At 41.2% G+C, this 25132-nt stretch overlaps 1 protein-coding gene across 2 annotated transcripts in view; it reads right to left on the bottom strand.

The window, feature by feature from the left end:
• CHAF1A (chromatin assembly factor 1 subunit A) overlaps positions 1-25132 on the bottom strand; it is a 37591-nt gene that overhangs the window by 9930 nt on the left and 2529 nt on the right. For both annotated transcript variants that reach the window (XM_060784940.2, XM_060784941.2), the window contains exons 2-12: positions 24343-24393; positions 22515-23245; positions 17559-17606; positions 14743-14951; positions 13645-13726; positions 11212-11280; positions 9791-10005; positions 8940-9111; positions 6863-6943; positions 5412-5504; positions 2809-3067 (exon numbers count right to left, since the gene is read on the bottom strand). In XM_060784940.2, the coding sequence (XP_060640923.2) occupies positions 2809-3067; positions 5412-5504; positions 6863-6943; positions 8940-9111; positions 9791-10005; positions 11212-11280; positions 13645-13726; positions 14743-14951; positions 17559-17606; positions 22515-23245; positions 24343-24391 (2008 nt within the window). In that variant the 5' untranslated portion in view covers positions 24392-24393. The remainder of the gene's footprint in view (positions 1-2808; positions 3068-5411; positions 5505-6862; positions 6944-8939; positions 9112-9790; positions 10006-11211; positions 11281-13644; positions 13727-14742; positions 14952-17558; positions 17607-22514; positions 23246-24342; positions 24394-25132) is intronic.

The following is a 25132-nucleotide window of genomic DNA, read 5'->3' as shown; positions in this document are numbered from 1 at the left end:
CTTTCATGATCTTTTTCAGAATCTTGCCTGGTATTGACATGAGGCTGACCAGGTGATAATTGTTTGGTTCATCCTTTTTTAGCTTTCTTGAAGATAGATAAGGACCATACTGTCCCTCCTCCAATCTGCTGGGACTTGTCCCGTTCTCCAAGAACTCTAAAAAATGATTGCTAGTGGTTCCGAAATTACTTCCGCTAGTTCCTTCAATACTCCTTCAATACTCCTTCGTCCACTCCATGTTGTTGAGGTTGAGGACACCTTTCTTTTTGTGAGAAGACTGAGGCAAAGAAGACATCAAGTAGTTCTGCCTTTTTCCTATCCCCTGCCAGCATTGGCCCATCTTCTCATTGCAGAGGCCTGATCGCCTTCTTGTTCTTCCTATTATTATTATAGATTATTCTTATATTTTATCTCTGGTTCCTACAGCATTATTTTAATACTATTATTATATCTCGTTCGTCTATTATTTTTATGTTATTATATTCTTGTTATTTTAATTCTTATATTATTCTTATATATTTTATCATTTTTATATATTTCTTATTTTAATATTATATTTCCTTCTAGAATTATTATTTTAACATGATTATATATTGTTCTTATATTGTTCTTTTCTCATTTTATTATTATAATATTCTATTTTATTATTTTACTTGTATTACTGTATATTATATCATTATATTTTATTTTTATATTACTGTATTACTGTATATACTTATGGAGCCCCCGGTGGCGCAGTGGGTTAAACCCCTGTGCCGGCAGGACTGAAGACTGACAGGTCGCAGGTTCGAATCCGGGGAGAGGCGGATGAGCTCCCTCTATCAGCTCCAGCTCCTCATGCAGGGACATGAGAGAAGCCTCCCAAAAGGATGATAAAACATCAAAAAAATCATCCGGGCGTCCCCTGGGCAACGTCCTTGCAGACGGCCAATTCTCTCACACCAGAAGCAACTTGCAGTTTCTCAGGTTGCTCCTGACATGACAAAAAAACCAAACTGTATATACTTGAGTATAAGCCGACCCAAATATAAACCGAGGCACCTAACTTTACCACAAAAAACTGGAAAAACATACTGACTCGAGTATAAGCTGAGGGTGGGGAATGCTGCATCTACTGGTAAATTTCAAAATAAAAATAGATATCAATAAAATTACATTAATTGAGGCATCAGTAGGCTAAATGTTTTTGAATATTATTTACATAAAACTTTAAGATAAGACTGTCTAACTCTGATTAAACCGTAATTTTAACATTTTAATCTTCTTCAGTGTAAATGTGCTTACATATCCTTCCAGCAATAATAAGGTAAAATAATAAATGTAATAAAATAACAATAGAGAAAAATAATGGAAATGTAATAATAACAGTAATAATAGAGTAAAATAATAAATATAATAAATATAATAAATATAATAAATATAATAATAATAAAAAAAATAATAAATAACTTTGACCCGAGTATAAGCCAAGGGGGGCTTTGTCAGCCTAAAAAAAGGTTTGAAAAACTCGGCATATACTCAATTGTATACGGCAGGGGTCCTCAACCTTTTTAAACAGAGGGCCAGGTCACAGTCCCTCAAACTGTTGGAGGGCCAGATTATAATTTGAAAAAAAAAACATGAATGAATTCCAATGCACGCTGCACATATCTTATTTGTAGTGCAAAAACCACTTAAAAACAATACAATAATTAAAATGAAGAACAATTTTGACAAATATAAACTTATTAGTATTTCAATGGGAAGTGTGGACCTGCTTTTGGCTGATGTGATTGTTGTTGTTATTATCATGTGCTTTCAAGTCGTTTCAGACTTAGGTTGACCCTGAGAGAGGGCCAGGTAAATGACCTTGGAGGGCCATATCCGGCCCCCGGGCCTTAGTTTGAGGACCCCTGCTCTAGTCATTTGTGATCTTATTTTTGTTGATTTTTTTTACTAGCTCATTTGGCAGTCCATACAGTCCCTAGAGGGTCCTAGGGCAGAATATGGTTGCTCCTGTAATAAAAGTTGAGACTGTACCATAGTGAAAGATCCCAAAGCCTGTACTTTTTTGTTCCACATATTGGAAATGTTGCCTCCTTGAACATCAATTTCCAGCATGGTTGGTCAGTGAATGGCACAATGTGATCTGAAATTGCTAGTGTAATTGATGTTCCTGAGCTCAAATTGTTCTTGGAATACAGATCCTTGAAGATCATTATGTATATACAGGACTAGTCCAACCAATTCGGATGCCACAGAAGAGCAGACAATGGTTAGTAATAGTAGCGGAGATTATTAATTTACTTTAGTTAAAAATCAATAACCAGTTTCAAGGAGAGGTCCTTCTGACATTGTATAATTATATATATTATATATATTATATAATTTCAGACTTAGGTTGACTCTGAGCGAGGGCCGGGTAAATGACATTGGAGGGCCGTATCTGGCCCTCGGGCCATAGTTTGAGGACCCCTGGTATACAGTATTATCGTTCTTATTATTACACTGTGTAACATGGGTATTGTTCCTGGGTTATAAATATTGTTTCCTAATTGGTTCTATCATAAAAACATGGAAAACTTTTATTAAACTACTTTGCTTTTTGGGACATTCCGCAACACATTTTCTAATAGTTTTTCAACGAATATCTCATAGAGTCTCAACCAATTCAGCCTAGTTTGTGGCAGCTACAAAATGAAGTTTCTGTAGTAGAAAAACTACTTTCAAAGTAAGGAACGCACAGTTAAACAGGAAATAATACTTTAAAACCAGGAACAGAACTTAACATTTTCTTTGTTACATAGTGTTATTGAGGCAGCGGCTTACTTTGTTGGTTCTTTGTTTTCTTCTTGTTATTCTTCTCCATCTGCTCTTCGTCGGCGAGACTCGAATCCAGGGTGACCACAGCGAACTGATAGAGGAGCCTTGCATCTGGGTTTATGCCTTCACCGTCCTCGCCCTCTTCCCAAATGCAGCCCACCTTCACCGGCTGCAGGACCCGGAACCTCTTCCCCTTGGTGATGAGCTCATCCCACTCCTTGGCCTTCAGCTTTTGGCGGGCCTTGTGGTTCTCGGGGTCGCATTCCTGAGAGAGAAGAGAGGTGAGAATGAAGAGGCTTACTTCCTGAGCTGAAAGAACCCGCAATTCAGGAAAGATGTAGTCCAAAGTAAAAAGTCTGGAAACCACGAATCCCTGAGGAATAGCTTACTCCTCCCAAAGACTGGGACACAGCGAAACCACAGATTCAAACTACAGGATAATAGGTTCCACCTTAGTATTAGGAGGAACATCCTGATGGGAAGAGCTGTTCGAGAGTGGAATATGCTGCAGTGCACCTTCTTTCTAAGCAAGTTTTGAAAAGGAGGCTAGAAGTTGGGATGGCCTGGATTGTGCCTTCCTGCATTGTAATAATAGGCAATAATATATCTTTATTATTACTATTATAAAAATATATAAAATACTATGTATGTATGAATGTATGTATGTATGTATGTATGTATGTATGTGAGGTTTGGGAAAAATTCATCATGATTTACAGGAGCTGTAGTTCACCTACATCCAGAGAGCACTTTGAACCCAACCATCAATGGATCTGGACCAACCTTGGCACACAGACCCAACATGGGCAACTGTGAATACTGGCTGGGTTTGGGATAATTGCCCTGGGAATCTGGGAGTAGTAGTTCACCCTTACCCAGAAAACAACAGATCTGGACCAAACTTGGCATACAGACCCAACATGGGCAACTGTGAATACTGGAAGGGTTTGGGGGTGATAGTCCTGGAAATCTAGGAGTTGTAGTTCACCCTTATCCCGAGAGCACTGAACCCGTCTGATATCGGATCTGGACACAACTTGACACAGACCCAACATGGCCAACTTTGAATAATGGCAGGGTTTGGGAAGAATTGGAATTGTAGTTCACCCACATCCTTATGCATTTTCTAATGGGAGCATTCATTAAAAAAACACAAGGAAAGACTAGCTTTTTCCTAATAAATAGTGTTATACATTACCAAACTGCTATTACCTAACTTCAAAAAACAAACAATGCATTTCTCAAATAACCTGAGCATTGCCGGGTCCCCAAGCTAGTCCATAATAAAAATGAAAATGTGTATGTATGTGCATGGCTGGGGTGCCCACTTCCACAAAGAGCTTTAACTCACAGTGCTGAAGAGCCATCAAAAGCCCTCCCTCCATGGATATTTCAAGTTACAGCGAGCGCCATGAACATGTAGTTCATCTCCTGCCAATGTCCTCCTCAAACACCATACTGCCCACCTCCCAAGGAATGCTTTCATATTTTACATGTTTCCTCCACCACAAACATCCCAGTGTTTCTTACTCTCTCCATTGGTGTGGAATTTGTATGGTCCCGCCCACTGCCTCTCCCTTAACCCTTTCCTACTCTTTTCAACTCTGTCTGCACAACAAACAGATCAGAACTAACCAGCAACTAAACATACTGGAGGAGTTAGGGAGATTGACTCCACATGATGGAAGTTGTAGTTCACCCTGCATCAAGTCAGAAAACTGCGACCACCACTGACAATGGACCTGGACCACATTTGGCACACAGAACCTCCAGGGCCAAAAACTGGAAAGGTTTGGGGAGAAATCACCTTGATTTATAAGTATTGTAGATATTGGGATTTATAGTTCGCCTGCAATCAAAGAGCACTCTGGACCTCACCAACAATGGCCCTGGACCTAACTTGACATACAGAACCCTCAAGACTAACAAACAAGATTATTTAAAGGAGTTGTAGTTCACTTACATCCAGAGACCACCACCAATGATGGATCTGGACCAAAACCCCCATGACCAACTGAACCTACTGGAGGGACTGACCCACCATGGTGGGAACTGTAGTTTATCCTGCAGTCAGAGAGCACACTGAACCCTACCAAAGATGCATCTAGAGCAAACGTGCCCAATATAACTAACTGATTGAGTTTTTGGAAATTAATCTGGCATGATGTGAGTTGCAGTTCACACACAACCTTATGAATTTTGTACAATTAAAAAATACCTTCTTCTAATAACCGAGGCAATGCCTCCTTATCCATCGAGGTTTCTAAACAGGGGCTGGATGGTAACCTGTCGGGAGGGCTCGGACTGTGCCTTCTTGCATTGCCAAAGGGGATTGGAATGTATATTATTACAATTACAATTATTATTAAACTCGTGTCTTGTGTTTAATCTCTGTTCTGTGTGTTTTAATATGTATTCTATAGAAATAAGTTTTAATACCACCCGGATGATGGAACAGTACCTGTATCTTTTATAAAAAAAAAATTAATGTGTATATTTACAGAAATTTTACAATGCTTATGTGTTTTAATTATGGTGTAATCTGCCTCGAGCCACAAGACGAAGTGGGTAAGAAATAAAATTATTATTATTATCATTATTATTATTACTTCAGTCACGCCTTCGTCCTCCGAGAGGTAGCCATGGGGCACAAAGAAGCCATCGTCTTCATCCTCCTCCTCTCCGCCCTCTTCATCATCATCCTGAGGGAGTCAAACACATACATGATCTCTAAACAGTGGCAAAAAACAGCTTTCAAAAGAAGCGGATTTGTGAAGGAGGTTGTGCTACGCCTTGAAGCCAACTCTTGTCCAATGGTGCCCCTCTATCTATACACATAATAAAAGTGAAAATATGTATGTGTGTATGTGGCTGGGGTGTCCACTTATACAGACAAGTTCTCGCTTCCGCAAAGAGCTATAGCTCCCACCACTCAGGAAACACCAAAGGCCCTCCCTCCAATGAGCACCATGAACATGTCCACAAACAACCTACTGCCCACCACCCAAGTGAAGGCTTTTTTACGGGGACAATTCAATCCTAGATTTTATGTGTTTCCTCCACCACAGATATCCAAGTGTTTCTTACTCTCTCAGTTGGTGGAATTTGCATGACCCTGTCCACTGCCTCTCCCGTAACCCTTTCCTACTCAAACTACTGGAGGGATTTGAGGAAATTGACTCACTATGGTGGGAGTTGTCCTTTACCCTACAGTTAGAGAGCACACTGAACCTCAAGCTGACATCAGATCTGGACTAAAGTTGGCATACAGACCGAACTGCTCATACAGTGGGCTCAAGGGGTGATTGACCTTGGATCGAGGAGTTGCAGTTCAACCTTATCCAGAGAGCACTGAACCGAGCCGACACCGAATTTGAACCAAACCTGGCACACAAACCCAATATGGCCATGCGGTGTTAGGGGATGATTGACCTTGGATCTGGGAGTTGTAGTTTGCCTGTATCCAGAGAGGATTGAATCCAGCTAACATCGGACCTGAACCAAACTTGGCACACAGACCCAACACAGCCAAATTTCTATACCAGCAGAGTTTGAGAATGATTGACGTTTGCATTTGGGAGTTATAGTTGACTCATATTCAAATAACACTGAGCCAAGAAAATGACGGATCTGGACCAAACTTGGCACACAGACCCAACATAGTCAACTGTAAATACTGGTGAGGTTCGGAGAAAGTGGATCTTGAAATATGGAAGTTGTAGTTCACCCAAATCCAGAGAGAACTAAACCCAGCCAATGGAGGATCCCAACCAAACTTGGCACACAGATTCAACATGGCCAACTCTGAATACTGGTGGAGTTTGGGAAGGATTGACCCACGGGGTTTTGAGAATTGTAGTCCCTTATGCATTTTCTAATGGGAGCATTCATAAAAAGCAAAAGCAAAGATTGACTTTTTTCTAATAAATAGAATTACAAATGACCAAACTGATATTACCTAACACCCCAAAACAAACAATGCCTTTTTCAAATAACCTGGGCATTGCCGGGTCCCCAAGCTAGTGTGTTATATATATTATATATGCAAGGCGAGGCTCACCCCTTCGCTATGAGAGAGGGACTCTCCGGGCTCCTCTTCTTCCCATTCTTCATCGCTCTCCACTTCGTAGTCCAAGAGCTTCTGCAATGAAAGACGGACAAAGGAGAAATGAGGATCAGATGCACCTCTTTTTTGTTTGTTTACATTTTTATTGTATACAAGTTACAAACGAAAGAAACAGAGAATAAATAATACAGTAACAAAAACTATACAGTTACAACATCCTCCTTCCCGACAGCCATGAACTCAACACCTAGGACTTATGTCACTATTCACTGTGAATCTTATATCTATTAAAACCAACCCTTATGCCTGCTTAATAAATTCCCTTTGTGGCTACTTTAAAATCCACATTTTTCTTCCTTTCTAAATATCCTCCAGCCTCCATTTTTTCGCAAACCCTTCGTTATTTCCTCCCCGAATACCACTGGATACTTTGGCCATTTGAATATAGTCTAATTGTTTTTCTCTCCACTCCTTTCTCCCCCCCCCCTTTCCAAAAGTGCTACAAAACAGGAGCTTTTTATTGAGTTCCAGGGTCAGAGAAGAAGATGGCAAAAACAGAAGAACAGTTTGCCTCAGGGGAGCGAGCTTGCTCCATCAATGTTTAACATTTACACAAATGACCAGCCACTGTCAGAAGGGACAAAGAGTTTCATCTATGTTGACAACTGTGCCATCACCGTTCAAGAAGGGAGCTTTGAAAAGGTTGAAAAAAGCTCTCCAAAGCTTTAGGTGCTCTTATTGCCTATTACAGGAAAAACCAGCTGATCCCTAATCTATCTAAAACACAGGCATGTGTTTTTCATCTGAAGAACAGAAAAGCATCTCGAGCTCAGGATTACCTAGGAAGAAATCCCACTGGACCATTGCAGCACATCCAAATACATGGGAGTCACTCTGGACTGTGCTCTGATTTATAAGAATCACTGCTTGAATATCAAGCAAAACGTGGGTGCTAAAAATAATACGTACGAAAGCTGATGGACACAACCGCGGGAACACAACCAGACACAGTGAAGAATCTGCTCTTGCACTTTTCTACTCTGCTGCTGAATACAAATGACCAGTATGGAATAAATCTCACCATGTTAAAACAGTGGATGTGGCTCATAATGAGACATGCCGCATTATCACAAGATGTCTACACCCTACACCGCTGGAGAAATTATACTGTTTAGCCAGTATTGCACCACCTGATATCCATCGGGAAGTAGCAACCAGTAATGAAAGGACCAAGGCAGTAACATCTCCTCTGTTTGGATATCAGCCAGCAAGCCAACGCCTTAAATCAAGAAACAGCTTCCAAAGATCTACAGAGATACTCGCAAGAACACCTCAGCAAGCAAGAGTCCAAAAGTGGCAGTTTAAAACCCAGAACCTCAATCAGTGGCTGATGCCAGATGAGAAACTCCTTCCTGGGCACATAAAAGAGTAGATGACTTGGAAGGCACTGAACAGCCTGCGCTCTGGCACCACAAGATTCAGAGCCAACTTTCAGAAATGGGGTCACAAAGTGGAGTCTACGACATGCGAGTGTGGAGAAGAGAAAACCACAGACCACTTACTACTATGCGGCCTGAGCCCTGCCAAATGCACAATGGAGGACCTTCTTACAGCAACACCAGAGGCACTCCAAGCGGCCAATTTCTGGTCAAAGGAAGTTTAGTATAATACCAAGTTTTTAAAACTTTGTGTTTTTTAAAATACATTATAACTGCACCCTCAATTTGATTTTGACCCGACAAATAAATTAACAAACTCTGGTTATATAAAACATTTTAGACATCTTTTCTCTAATAGATGCCGCTATTTAAAATGTAAAGCCTCTTTTCTACAGAGGTCAGTATTTCCATTTTCCAGGTCAATATTTTCCCCTAGATCTTTAGCCCACAAAATCATACCTTGTTTTTATTCAGTTATCCTCTAATTCGCACTCTAAAATGTATTTATATAGCCCTTGTTCCCCTTCTCAAAGATGCTCTTCAACACCAAATTTCTTTTGGAGAACCATCTCCAATTCTGGAGCAATAAAATGCTTGGTGGAGAGGCAGTTCGTTGCTCCCTGTCTGTTTACCTCATCCTTTGACCATGGGTTCCGCGGGCGGATTGAAGGGGACTTCTTGTTCCAGGTGCCCCAATAGGCCGGCCGGTGGTTCTCGCAGAACTGCAGCAGCTTCATCCGGCCAAAGGCCTTTCGTTCGGGCACATCACCAGCTTGGCTGCTGCCCATGACGACAACCATATCACTGTCCAAAACAAAGAGAGCGCTGCGTTGAGTTCCCAAGAATGAGATTAGCCTAGCATGACCCATTTTTGTGAAATCCACAGCTAATAAACGTCAAGGTGGGTTTCTCAAAAACAAGTCATGGCAGAATAATCTCATCACATCCTTCGATACTAGTCACAAGACAATGGGAGACGCAGGGAATGGTGTGGATGGAGCATATCTCGATTTTGGTAAGACCTTTGACAAAATAAATGAATGAATAAATTTCATTATTACAGTACAGATCACAAGTATAAAACTTGAGTTGCTGTGAGTTTTCTGGGCTGCCTGGCCATGTTCAAGAAGCATTCTCTCCTGACATTTCATCCACATTTTATTTATTTATTTATTTCACATATTTGTATCCTGCCATTCTCACCCTAAAAGGGGACTCAGGGCAGCCTTACAGCAGGTAGCGATTCGATGCCAATACATATAAATATAAAAATAGACAAATACAATTAAAATCATACAATTAAACATTAATGATTAAAACATCAATTAAAATCACAATGTCATGAAAGGATGAAGGTCTAAGAAAAGGGTCACTGGCAAGAAAGGTTTGGAAAGCTCTGGATTAGAGAAAAGTCATGCTGGACCCCTCAGCAAGGAGTCAAACATCCCTCAAGAAAATCCTGCAAAACAGCCATATTCCTAACCTGCTGATGTCATCGGCAACAAGAGTGGGACCAGATCTGAAAGGCTCCCGGCCCTTCAGTTCCTCTAAGAAAGTAGTGCTGGCATCCTGGGCTTGCAAAAGCGAATCAAAGTGGTCCAAGAGGTCTGGATCGATGGCCGCACGGCAGAGAGGGGCAAGCACCATGTTCTCTTTGATTTCAAAGGGGGCAAACTTCCCACACCAGCCAGCCAGAGTCTGAAACCAAAAGCAAGACAGAATGCCTTTAGAATAAATGAATTTCATTACGGTCTTAGTTTAGGAGTTTGAAATGTTAAAACAGAGCTCTCCAAACTGTGTGTCGGGACACATTAGTGTGTCGCTTGCAATCCACAGGTGTGTCACATGAAAAGCGCTCCCCCCCATACACCCACACTGGAAGAGACCCCCAAAGGGCATCCAGTCCAACCTATCAGTAAATAATAGTGTTTGAATGCAAATTGCATATAGTTTAAACTGCATGTTTTAGTAGTGCATGGGTTAAAACAATGGATATGTGTAAAATTGATAGTGTGTCATATTTGGAGTTTCCTGTACAAACCAGAAAAGAAAAACAATGCGCTCTGTTCTTTTGCCATGATGTGATTAAGTACAGACATGCCTCGAGAATGTGCTGCATATAGTTGTAAATAAAGAGGAGAGCCACTTTCATTGAAAGCTAAATTTACGATGTCTGTGTGAAATGTATCTCCCTGCTTCCCAAGACAAGTTACTTGAGAAAGTCAGGAAGAATTGAGATAAGGATGGATGATTTATCTCAATTTGCTGACAAGAGTTATGGGCCCAGCACACTTCCACTGCACGAAGAAGCTAATGAAGACAATTAGCTGCAGCGAGATTTATGGCTGGTAATGGACTTCAGTCAACCAAGAAGACACTTAAAGCCCTGACAGATGGCCTTTCAGCCTCAGTTCAAAAATCTCCAAAGGAGACTCCATTGGAGGAGACCCCCAAAGGGCATTCAGTCCAGGATATACAAACATTGTAACTGGCTTTATATTAGAAACATATATCCACAAATCTAAAACATGTGGAGCTTGAAGCATGGTTTAAAAATGACACTGGATTAAAATCTATGAACATCCAGGTCAAAATATTAGCCACTAAAATCATCCGCCATCAGACTCCTTAATTTTATAGCTGTAGCATAAAATATAGCCACTATGAAAGTGATCTATGAGTCCTATTCTCTATTAGATATTTAAATTAGTATTAATCACTTCTGCCAGGGATCTTCTGTGCAAAAGGAGTAATAAAAGCAAACTGAATGTCCTACAGAAGTGGCAATGTAATAGGACATGCCTGACAGTTCCCACTTCCTCCAAACTACATGGGCGACTGTTACAGAGAGAGCTGCTTCCTGGCCCTATTTAAGCTTTTAATATTAAAATTGAGAGAAATCACCTTTGGCACAGGCTGTGTCTTTGGCTTCTGAAAGAACCTGGTGATTCCGGCCTTCTCCGCTTTGATGCGCTGGAATCAACACAAGGACATTATATACATGTGCATATATACCATATATCTATCTATATAAATAAAAAAAAATGTAATGTTTGCTTGTGGGATTAACATAACTCGAAAACCACTGGACAAATTGCCGCCAAATTTGGCCACAAGACACCTACTAACCCAAGGAGTGACTATCACTCAAAAAAAATGATTTTGTCATTTGGGAGTTGTAGTTGCTGGGATTTATAGTTCACCTACAATCAAAGATAATTCTGAACTCCACCAATGATGGAATTGAACCAAACGTGGCATACAGGACTCCCATGACCAACAGAAAACACTAGAAGGGTTTGGTGGGCATTGACCCTGAGTTTTGGAGTTGTAGTTCACCTACATCCAGGGAGCACTGCGGACTCAAATAATGGTGCATCTGGACCAAACTTGGCATGAATATTCCATATGCCCAAATATGAACACAGATAGGGGGTTTGGGGGAAATAGACCTTGACATTTGGAAGTTGTAGTTACTGGGATTTATAGTTCACCTACAATCAAAGATAATTCTGAACTCCACCAATGATGGAATTGAACCAAATGTGGCATACAGGACTCCCATAACCAACAGAAAACACTAGAAGGGTTTGGTGGGCATTGACCCTGAGTTTTGGAGTTGTAGTACACCTACATCCAGGGAGCACTGCGGACTCAAATAATGGTGCATCTGGACCAAACTTGGCATGAATATTCCATATGCCCAAATATGAACACAGATGGGAGTTTGGGGAAAATAGACCTTGACATTTGGGAGTTGTAGTTACTGGGATTTATAGCTCACCTACAATCAAAGAGCATTCTGAAGCCCATGAACGACAGAATTGGGGCAAACTTCCTGCACAGAACCCCCATGACCAACAGAAAATACTTAAGGCCATCCAGTCCAACTCCCTTCACCAGGGCAAGAAAACATAATTAAAGCCCTCCTGACAAAGAGCCATCTAGCCAGATAGATAGATAGATAGATAGATAGGATTCACACACAAATATAGTATCATAGATTTTAAAGGAACCCCTAAAGAAGAACAATTTGCATGTTCCAGAGTAGGCAAACCAAACAATCTCCAAATCAACACTGACAAAGAAACAATAAGAAATACTGTTTACCCACAAGCGGAAAGAAATTACATATATTAGAAACCAACACTATCTCATTACTTTATTTTCCAGATCATCAGACTGGGCCACAGCAACGTGTGGCAGGAGACAGCTAGTACACACACACACACACATATATAGGTGTGAATGAAACCCTAAAACATATAAAGCTCCTTCCTCCACAAATAGCTCCCAGTCCTTAGGAGACACCAATGGCCCTCCCTCCAATGACATTGTGAGCGCTTTAAACATGTCCTAGAGCCCTGCCACTGTCCTCCACAAACACCATACTACCCACCACCCAAGTAAAGGCTTTCCCAAACACTGATGGATCTGGACCAAACTTGGCACACATACCCAACATTCCGAAATTTGATTACTGGAGGGGTTTGGGGGGAACTGACCTCCCTTTCTGGGAGCTGTAGTTCACCCACAACAAGAGAAACTGTGACCTCCACCAATGATGGACCTGGACCGAATTTGGCACACAGAACCTCTATGACTAACTCAACCTACTGGAGGGATTTGAGGGTACGGACTCACCATAGTTGGAGTTGGTGTTTACCCTACAGCCAGAGAGCACAATGAACCCCACCAATGATGCATCTAGAGCAAACTTGCCCAACATTACAAACTTTAAGTCCTGGTGGAGTTTTTTGGGGTTAACCTGGCATGATATGAGTTGTAGTTTACCCACAATCTTATACATTCTGTACGATTTAAAAAATTGACTTTTTCAAATAACCAGGTACCCAAGCTAGTACATACACATACACACCTCAAGGTGTGAATGAAAACCGAACACATATAAACATTACATTATTAATATATTTATGCCCCGCTTTTCTCTGCCAAAGGATTCAACACAGCTCACCTTAAAAACTCAAAACATGCAAATTAAAACCTAGCACATATACACATTAAAATATTATTGAAAACAAACATAATATACATGTTTTAAATCCCTGCTTTGTCTATGATTTGACACTTCTTTTCCCCTTCTAACAAGTTATTGACTTCTCCTTGAAGTTAATATAGAACAATTACAAGTTTCTAAGGGCTGAACCGAGAGTTGAAGTCAAAATAGGAATTCTTGCTCACCATTCAATAGATGTGATAGTAGAAAAATGAGTTGGGAAAAGGGGAAGAAATAGGTATTTCATGACCAATACAAAGTCAATAGGTTTCTCCTTGCTCCAAATTCAGATAGGAGGCGGGCAGAGACACACGGTTTACCTTTTCCTCTTCCTTCAACCTTTTCTCTTCTTCCTTCAACCGCTTCTCCTCTTCTTTCTTTCTTTTCTCTTCCTGTTTTGCCCTTTGGAAAGATGAGAAGCCCACTTTCAGGATAAACCCGGAGAAATAGTAATAATATGCTAAGCTATTTAGTAAAACACTGAAGCTGTTTCGAGTGCAAGATGACAACTGGAGAAAGCTGAGTTTGAATCCCACAAAAATCCACTTTGGGCAAGAAAGTTCTAGGTCCTCCAGCAGAACTGGATGAAGATGATGACAGAGATACACTGGTGAACCTAGAGATTCGTACAGGTAATGTTTGAAATCTAATCTGCAAAGGTCAAGCTGCCCAATAGGGAGGGATGGCTATATGGAGGATTTCAGACCAGGTTTGAAGGTCACAAGAGAAGACATAAAAGAGGATGTCTACACCCAACACCACTGCAGAAATTATACTGTTTAGCCAGTATTGCACCACCTGACATCTACTGGGAAGTAGCAGCCAACAATGAAAGCACCAAGGCATTGACATATCCAACCCATCCTTTGTTTGGATATCAGCCAGTGCACCAATGCCTTAAATCAAGAAATAGTTTTCTAAGATTTACAGAGATACTCGCAGGAACACCTCAGCAAGCAAGAATCCAAAAGTGGCAGTCAAAAACCCAGAACCTCAAGTTATGGCTGATACCAAATGAGAGACTACCCCCTGGGCACACAGAAGATGGGACAACTTGGAAGGCGCTGAACAGACTGCGCTCTGGCACCATGAGATTCAGAGCCAACCTTAAGAAATGGGGTACAAAATGGAGTCCACAACATGCGGGTGTGGAGAAGAACAAACACAGGCTACTTACTACAATGTGGCCTGAGCCTTGCCACATGCACAATCGAGGACCTTCTTACAACGACAACAGAGGCACTCCAAGTAGCAAGCTACTGGTCAAAGGACATTTAATATAATGCCAGGTTTTTAAACTTTGTGTTTTTAAATACATTACAACTGTACTCTTGTTTTGCTTCTGATACAATAAATATTTTTTTCTTTCCCGCTTTCTCCTCCATAGAGTAGAGGTGTCTAAGAATCCCCTCTCTTACTCCAGTGCCTCCTGCTTCTCCTTCCGCTTCTCCTCCTTGACCCGCAGCTTCTCCGCCTTCTCCTTTTCGTCCTTTTCCTTCTTCTCCTTCCTCTCCTTCTCCTTCAGCTCCTTCTCCTCCTCCTTCTTCCTCCTGGCCTCCTCCCGGGCACGTTCCTTGGCTGCCTTAGCCTCCTCTTTCAGCCTCCCTTTCTCCGCTCGTTCCTGATCCTGGCCACCAAAAGCAAAGAAACACCCCCCATAAAAGGTCATATAAGACACTTGACACACAGCAATACAGGTTCAGTAATATCAGAAGAGCCCCCGGAAAAAAAGTAGTATCAGAGATTTCCACACTGGTGGGATGCTTCACGTCAACAAGGTATGGAATCATAGCGAAGACAAGGAATGAGGGCCTTAGTATCACTTCCAATGGATACAGCTATAGAGGGGATTTTGATTCCATCCCTTCCTTGTATCTCTTTCCAAAGTGCTAGAAGATTAGCTCTATTGTGTCTATTAAATTCTTTATTCACCTTATCTTTTTCATGCCACAAATACGGATGCCACCCAAATCTTAAGTTAGAGCCCTCTAAATTGAGTAAATCACAATTCTCTAGTGTTTCTCCACCTTCCTAATGCTGCGATCCCCTCATGTTGTGGTGACCCCCAACCATAACATTATTTTCGTTGCTACTTCATCACTGTAATTTTCGCTACTGTTATGAATTGTAATGTAAATATCTGATATGCAGGATGTATTTTCATTCATTGGACCAAATTTGGCACTAATACCCGATGCACCCAAATTTGAATACTGGTGGGGTTGGGGAGGGGATTGATTTTGTTATTTGGGAGTTGAAGTTGTTGGGATTTGTAGTTCACCTACAATCAAAGAGCATTCTATGTGCCAAACTTGGCACATAGAACTCCCATGACAAACAGAAAATACGAAAGGGTTTGGTGGGCATTGACCTTGAGTTTTGGATTTGTAGTTCACCTATATCCAGAGAGCACTGTGGACTCAAACGATGAATCTGGACCAAACTTGGCATGAATACTCAATATGTCCAAATGTGAACACGGGTGGAGTTTGCGGAAAATAGAATTGACACTTGGGAGTTGTTGCTGGGATTTATAGTTCACCTACAATCAAAGAGCATTATGAACCCCGAGAATTGGCCAAATTTCCCACACAGAACCCCATGACCAACAGAAAATACTGTGTTTTCTGACAGTCTTTGGCAACCTCCAGGTTGAGAAACGCTGCTCTAATCTAGCCCACACCTTTAGTCTGCTAAAATGTGTTGCTTCATAGTAGTATCTAAGGTCTGTAAGAGCTAAGCCCCCTCTATCTTTGGTGTCTATTAGATATTTGTATGCAATTCTAGCTTTTTATCATTCCCCTTAAATCCTACCTCCAAATAATCAGAAACCTTTACACCCCTAATGATTGGTAGATTTTGGAATAAAAACAACATTTTAGGTAGAACCATTATTTTTATCACAGCTATCCTCCCCATGCAAGTTAACAGAACTCTTTGCCATCTCTCCAAGTCTTCTTTGACCTCCTTCTGGGCTCATTCAAAATTATTTTGATATAAATTGTTATTTTTGTTGGCTAGCCATAATTCTAGATATTTTACTTTCTTTACTACCTTACAAGCTGATTGTTTATCAATTTTTTATAGATTTCTCTTTATTAATTTTAAATCCTGATGAGAAATTATACTGCTTAGCCAGTAATGCACCACCTGACATCTGTTGGGACATCTCCAGCCCACCCTCTGTTCGGATATCAGCCAGCATGCCAACGCCTTAAATCAAGAAGAAGCTTTTTAAGGTCTACAGAGATACTCGCAGGAACACCTCAGCAAGCAAGAGTCCAAAAGTGGCAGGCTAAAACCCGGAACCTCAATCCGTGGCTGAGACCAGGTGAGAAACTCCCTCCTGGGCAACTTGGAAGGCACTGAACAGACTGCACTCTGGCACCACAGATTGCAGAGTCAACCTTAAGAAATGGGGCCACAAAGTGGAGTCCACAACATGCGAGTGAGAAGAAGAGCAAACCACAGACCACTTATTGCAAGGCAACCTGAGCCCTGCCACATGCACAATGGAGGACCTTCTTACAGCGACACCAGAGGCACTCCAAGTGACTTCTGATCAAAGGAAATCTAGCATAATGTCAAGTTTTTAACTTTGTGAGGTTTTTTATGCATTATAGCTGTATTCTCAATTTGCTTCTGACACAATAAATAAATATCATACTGATAATGGTAAAGGTTTCCACTGACATTAAGTCTAGTTGTGTCAGACTCTGGGGGGTGGTGCTCATCTCAATTTCCAAGCCGAAGAGCCGGCGTTGTCCACAGACAACTCCAAGGTCATGTGGCCGGCATGACTGCATGGAGCACCGTTACCTTCCTGCCGGAGCGATACCCATTAATCTACTCACATTTGGCAGAAGCTGGGCCTAACAGCGGGAGCTCACCCTGATCTCTGGATTCGAACCGCCGACCTTTCGGTCAGCAAGTACAGTAGCTCAGAGGTTTAAGCCGCTGCGCCACCAGGGGGCCTACCATGCTGATAATCTCCATTAAATTTTGAGTATTCCTTATTGGGTTCCCTAAGAAACACATCATATTATCTGTATATGCCTTTATTTTAAATTCATGCCCTTTTATGTTCACTCGTTTACAGCTATCTTCCCTGACTCTAATGCTTAATATTTCTAGCACCCATATATCTAGTAGGGGCAACAGAGGACGTCCTCTTTTGTTCAGAACGTTCAGTTCTAATTGATAGCAATGAAAGGCAATTCCCAACGATGCTTACCTTCTGCTGCCTCAGTTTCTCCTTCTCCTCAGCACTTTGGTGGGTCTTCTGGAGTTGGAAAGATAAAACATTATTAATTAATGCTCCTTTTAAATGAAAAGAAATAAGGAAGAAATTTCAGAAGAATCTACAAAGGATCCACTATCCACCTGGCATTGGGAACCCAGCCACCACTTTTGATACTTATCTTGTTTGATTGTTTTATTTTGTCGAAACAGAAATGTCTTCTCTTTCTGAATGAATACCATGGATTGCATACGCTAAGATCAATAATAAGATTAAAAATCTACTGTCTAGACCAGGCATAGGAAAACTTCCTAACTTAGGGGCTGCATGCTAGCACTCCCTGCTAGGAGGACTAGCTGCACAGTGATGGAAGGAAAGGAAGGAGGAAGGAAAGAGAGAAGGAAGGATGAAAGGGAGGAAGGGAATGAGGGAAGCAGAAAGAAAGAGAGAGGGAAGGAGGAAAGAAGGAAGGATGAAAGGGAGGAAGGGAAGGATGGAAGGAGAAAGAGAGATGGTAGGAGGGAGGAAAGAGGGAAGGATGAAAAGGAGGAAGGGAAAGATGGAAGGAGAATGACGGCGAGAGGGAGGAAAAAGGGAAGGAAGGATGGACGAAAGGGTGGAAGGATGGAAGGAGAAAGAGGGAGACAGGGAGGAAAGAGGGAAGGAAGGAAAGACAAAAGGGAAGGAAGGATGAAAGGGAAGGACTGAATGAAGAAAGGGAAAGAGAAATGAAAAAAAATTGAAGGAAGGAAGAGAAGGATGGAAGGAAGGGAAAGATAAAGGAAAGAGAGAAGGAAGGAAAGACAAACGGGAAGGAAGGAAAGTTGGAAGGGAAGGATGGAAGGCGAAAGGGAGGGAGGTAAGGAGGAAGTAAAAACAAAAGGGCAGAAAGGAAGGACGGACAAAAGGGTGAAGAGGAAGGAGGAAGGAAAGACAAAAGGGAGGGAAGGACATTAAGATCGTCCGGGGAGGCCCTGCTCTCGGTTCCGCCTGCGTCACAGGCACGGTTGGCGGGAACGAGAGACAGGGCCTTCTCGGTGGTGGCCCCTCGGTTATGGAATGCCCTACCAAGCGACATCAGACAGGCCCCTTCGTTGCTGGCATTTAGGAAGAAGCTCAAAACCTGGCTTTTTGAGCAAGCGTTTGGCTAATCAGCGCAATTGTACACAGAATGACGGTAAATTGAACATAGGAACGGTATAAGGATATGAGACTGGATCTTGGTTGCGATCGAGGCATTGTATGAATGGTTGTGTGTTTGTTATTGGGTATGCTGTGTTTTAATTGTTATTGTTGTGGTAATTAATATTGTGTAAACCGCATTGAGTCACCTATTATAGGTTGAGAAACGCGGTATAGAAATAAAGCAAATAAATAAATAAATAAATAAATAAGGATGAAAGGATGGAAGGGAAGCATGGAAGGAAGGTAGGAAGGGATGAGAGAAGGAATGACAAAAGGGAGGGAGGGAGATAGAGGGTGGGGAAAGAGGGAGTACGAAAAGAGAGAAGGATAGGATGATGAGATAAAGAAGGGGCTGAGAACAGAACGCAAGGGGACGTATCCAGCCCCCAGGCCTGGGTTTACCAATAGTTGATGTAGACCATTAAATAATAATAATTTGGATACTATTCCTTAAGAACTGAAATAGCTTATATTATTAACAGTTATGAAAATGTCTTTTTTTCTGAATGAGAATACCATGGACCGCATTCCCTAAGTTCAATAATAAAAGTGTATTACTTTGCCACTTGAAAACATGTATAGTATTTTCTATGCCTAATTTGTTCTACTTGGCCCAAGAAAGCAATAGTTTGCCGCGTCATCATTAAAATTGGCTACAGTTACAACAATGTGATCAATAATGTAGCGTTTACAGATTAAAAATATAATATTCTATACCAATAAACATAATAAAAATAAAAAATATGTATGTGTGTGAATGTGGCTGGGGTGTCCGCTTACACAGACAAGCTCCTATAGCTCCCACTGATGGTCCTTCATCCAATGACATTGCAGGTTATAGTGAGCACTATGAACATGTCCAAGAGCCCTGCCAATGTCCTCCACAAGCAGCATACTGCCCACCACCCAAGTGAAGGCTTTCATACGGGGACATTTTCATCCTAGATTGTATGTGTTTCTTCCACAATAGACATCCCAGTGTTTCTGACTCTCTCCATTGGCGTGGAATTTGCATAACACTGACTACTGCCTCTCCCTTAACCCTTCCCTATTCTTTTCTATGGCACACAGCAAACAGAGGAATTGATCAGCAACTGAACATACTAGAGGTTTGGGGAAAATTCACCATGATTTATCAGGAGTTGTAGGCACTGGGATGTATAGTTCATCTGCTATCTAAGAGCACTCTGAACTCCACCAACGATGGACTTGGAAGTAACGTGGCACACAGAATCCTCGAGTCCAACAAAAAACTTGAGGTTTTTGGAGGGATTTATAGGAGTTGTAGTTCACCTACATCCAGAGCACGCTGTGATCCCAAACAATGATGGATTTGGACCAAACTTGGGATGCATACCCGATATGCCCGAATTTGAATACCGGTGGGTTTTCAGGGGAATTAGCCTGGACATGTTGGAGTTGTAGGTACTGGGATTTATAGTTCACCTGCAATGAATGAGCACTCTGAACACCACCAAATATGGAATTGGAGCAAACTTGGCACACATAGAGCCCCCATGACCAGCAAAAAATATTGGAGGTCTTTGGGGAAAATTCAACTTGATTTTGGGGGAGTTGTATTTCACTGACACCCAGAGACCACTGTGAACCCAAACACTGATGGATATGGACCAAACTTGGCACACAGATCTGATATGCCAAAATTTGATTACTGGAGGGGTTTGGGGGGAACTGACCTTCCATTCTGGGAGTTGTTGTTCACGCACAGCCAGAGATACTGTGACCTCTACCGATGATGGACCTGGACCACACTTGGCACACAAAATCCCCATGATGAACTCAACTTACTGGAGGGGTTTGAGGGGACTGACTCACCATAGTGGGAGTTGTAATTTACCCTACAGCTAGAGAGCACACTGAACTCCACTCATTATGCATCCAAAGCAAAGCTGCCCAACATAACAAACTTATAGTACTGATGGAGTTTCTCGGGGTTAACCTGGCATGATGTGAGTTGTAGTTCACCCACAACCTTACGACAAGGCTCAAAGCCTTGTCGGATGACAGCCATAACTTCATAGCATTGAACCATGGCAGTTAAAGTGAATTCATTCTACAACGTGTACCACAAGATATCTTTTCCATGGCTGAAAGCCTTGGTGTTCCAACACAATTGTTCTTAAAGAAGGACCAAATGTAATGGCTGACTGACTGAGTGTACCTTTTGCTGCTGTGCATTACATTTGTTAGCAATACCTTTTTTTGGTTTCAGGATTTTGAAAATTGAGGTGTTCATTAGATTCGATGGCGCATGAGACTCGAGTAAACTTTACTTGGGTATTTGGGTGTTTATATCCCCCTTCTATGTCATGGATCTCAGACGGGTATACAAACAGCAGCAATTACCATATATACTTGAGTATAAGCCGATCCGAATACAAGCCAAGGCACCTAACTTTACCACAAAAAAACTGGGAAAACATATTGACCCATTAAATGTTTTTGAATATTTACCATATTTCAAAGAAAAACAGTAAACTAGCTCTATAAGTGGAAAAGTAGGATCAACAAAAACAATATGGTATCAACAATAACTTTACAATAATACTAATAATAAACTTCATTTGTATCCCACCCTATCTCCCAATGGGGACTCAGGCCGGCTTCTAACACCATAACAGGCAAAGATTCAATGCCTATATAAACATGCAGAGCTAGATATAGATCTATAATTATATATATATATTAATTTCACATATGCATTTCCCTCTGAAATGTTTGCAAATCCTCTCTCTTTATGTGCATTTCCCTCCTGCAATTTTTGCAATCCCTATATATCTATGTTTATATCTACTTCGACATCTCTCTCCCCTATATGTGTGTGTGCATTTCCCATGTAATATTTGCAAACCCTACATATCTATATCTATCCAGACATGTTTATACATGTGTGTGTGTGTGTGTGCGTGCATTTCCCCCCTGTAATATTTGCAAGCCTTATATATCTATATTCATATGTATCGATCTAGGCATCTCTCTATATATAGGTAACTGTATCTATATAGGATCTGCAAAGACTTGTAAACATGTATGGTGAAAATACATATATAAAATTATTTATATATATACATACACACTCACAGATATACAGATACTTCTATATAGTTATCGATATCTATATCCATATAGGATTTGCAGTGACTTGCAAAAATGTGAGGGGAAAATACATATATAAAATTATATATATATATATACACACACATACATACATACATACACACACACAGATATATAGGTACCTCTATATAATTATCGATATCTATATCTATATAGGATTTGCAAAGACCTGCAAACGTATTAAGGGAAATTGATATATAAAATTAATGTATATAGATACAGATATATAGGTACATAGGGATTGCAAAGGCTAGCAGGGGGAAATGACTATATATCTGCAGGGGAGATTAACAAATATTTTGGGGGAAAATGCTTTTATAAGATTAATGGATATTCCTGACGTCAAAGACGTCCTTTCCCTTTTCAAAATATTCCAGTCTGGGAAGAGAAGCAGAGCAGAAGCAGAAAAGGAAACACACTGTTTAGGGAGAGGAAGATGAGGAAGAAATATATCAGATATTGCAAGCAATGGCCTCCAGGCTTGACCCCATTATAAGCCGAGGGAGGCTTTTTCAGGCCATAAAAAGGTCTGAAAAACTTGGCTTATCTTCAAGTATATACGGTAATTTAGCCCAAAAGGCAAGTGTTAGATTAAATACAGTATTTAGAATTATCCCAGATACTGACCTTCCGAGCCGGCGTCGATGCTGCTAAGGGGCTCACATGTGTGTCCTTCCGTGTGGCGAGAGATTCTGGGGAACTGACAAGAGACAGGGAGCTGAGCGAAGAGCTTGTCCCCGCTGTGTCCTCTTCGGCGCCAGACTCCATCGTTTCCGAAGCCAAACTCCTTTCCAATGGGAAGGCTTGGGGCGACCTCCCCATGATGTCCTCCAGAACAACCACAGGCAACTTCCTTTCAAAGATTATATTTTTGAACTTGCGTTGCTTGGCGCTGTGGGTCCCTATTTTGGACACCATCGCACTCAATGGTTCATCCTTCTCTGCCGGAACAGGAGAGGTTTCCATCTGAATATCCTCGGGGGCACTGCAAGGAGACCCTGGCGTTCCAGCCTGATTTCCCACCTCCTCCGAAGCTTCCTTTGCTACGTGTTCTGCGTTACCCTTCAGTCTGTCGCATGAATCTCCCATCAAGTCAATGACAAGCAAGGGCTCACTCGCTTTGTTTTTGGGACCTTTCTGAACAAAGACATCGAGCGGACCCTTGCCATTAACAAGTTTCGAAACAAACTGGGGTTCGCTTTCTGCCTCACAGCCATTCTCCACATTGTCTGGTGACAAGTCAGCACAAAATGTGTTTTGATCCAGGACATTTGGAGAGTTCCTGGCTTTCTTGGCTCCCTGGTTTCCATCCGGTTTCTCCTTTGGCACCGGATTCAGGCGTTTAAAAGGCAGTCGGGCTGCATGAATTCAGATAAAAAAAGGAGCAGTTTAGTAAGTGAGACTCTTATGTAGGAAACCATCAACTTACTGCTTCCAATAATCAAAATATCACATCCAAATATACTTCCTTAATATTATTTTTTAAAGAAAGAAGTCGACTGTTAGCTGTTGGAAAGATACATCCAAGCTTACCAAATAAAACCATCTGAAAAAAATACAGGTCCCTCATCAAGTTATCCAATAACAAGGGAGCATTAGATAAGCTTAGAAACTTACTGAATTTACTTTTTTTGTGGTGCAGGAACCCATCTCTATTCTTTCAATGTTATTTCTGACTCTAGAACAGAGATGGGCAAACCCAGGTCCGGGGGTCGGATGCGGCCCCATGAGCTCTTTTTCTCAGGTCTTTCTCTCTTTCTGTCTTTCCATCATTCTCTCTTTCCTTCCTCCTTCCCTCCTTCTCTTCCACCCTTTACTCCTTCCTCCCTTCCTCTTCCTCCCTCCTTCCACCCCTTTGTCCTTCTTTCCTTCCCTCACCCTCTTTTTCCTTCCTTCCCTTTTCTTTCCTTCCTTCTCTCTTTCCAACCTCCCCTCTCTCCAACCCTTTCGTCCTTCCTTTTCTTTCCTTCCTTCCACCCTTCCCTTCCCTTTTGTCTTTCCTTCCTTCTCTCTTTCCTTCCTCCCTTTTGTCTTTCCTTCCTCCTTCTCTTCTACCCTTTCATCCTTCCTTCCCTCTTTCCTTCCTTCCTTCCCTCTTTTCTCCCTCCTTCCTTCTTTCTCCTTCCATCCTTCCCTTCCTGCTTTTCATTGTACCTTTTTTTCTTTCCCTTCCTTCCGTCACTGGGAAGCCAGTCCTCCTATAAGGGAGTGCTAGCATGCAGCCCCTAAGTTAGGAAGTTTGGCCATGCCTGCTCTAGAATCAATATTTCTGTTAAAATACATACTGACTTGATTACTGAAGTAGACTGTATTAACATGGAGTGCTAACAACTCCAGGGCTAGAAGAGTCCCACTCCCAGTTTCATTACATTTTGACTTTTTGGAATATGCAATCCGAATCTGAAGGTTACCATGGAAATGAAAACTAGAACCGGCTTTGAACAAAGAAAATTACCTTGGATCAGTTTCCGGCCTGGAGTGGCCGATTTGTCTCGACACTCCATTGCTGCCAACAAATGACAAAGATGCATTAAAAAACAAGATTTTAGAAGGCAAAATCTGACACATTCAAAGTAACCCATCTTAGACCATCAGTCGACCACCTTTAAAACTGACATCATTCAGTTCATTCAGAAATCCTATTTTTCATACTTTTCACCCTCCTCTAACTCATCACATATTTTCTTATTTCCATTTTCAAATTTTGGTGAAATTGGTGAGACGTCTCAAAGGCTGAACTTATTGTTCAGTAGACCATTCTAATGATTAAAACGTTGAGGCTTTCCTCCACTTTAATAATAATAATAATAACAATAACAATAATTAAAAATTTATTATAATAGTAATAAATAATAATACATTATTTATTACCCACCACATTATTTTCTTCACAAACACATCAGACACACATCCCACACAAGCCTTTTTTCCTCACCTCTTTCCATAAGCACAATTTACTTTAATAATAATAACAGCAACAACAAAATTAAGTAATAGTAATACTAAATAATACATTTATTAACCACCTCAATATCTCCCTCAGGAAACGCATCAGTCAGACAGGCATCCTACACAAAGCTTCTCCAGACACACGAGTCACTTTAGTAAGAATAAATATATAATAGTAATAATAAAGAATAACATAATAATAATACCCAACTTATTACCTCCTTTACGGGCACATCAGCCAATAGTAAAAATTAACAATAATTGGAATAAATAATAATAATACATGATTTATTACC

This window comes from Anolis sagrei, chromosome X (genome assembly GCF_037176765.1).
Source record: "Anolis sagrei isolate rAnoSag1 chromosome X, rAnoSag1.mat, whole genome shotgun sequence".
Lineage (NCBI taxonomy): Eukaryota > Metazoa > Chordata > Lepidosauria > Squamata > Dactyloidae > Anolis > Anolis sagrei.
This window is presented reverse-complemented; position numbering and strand designations above follow the sequence as displayed.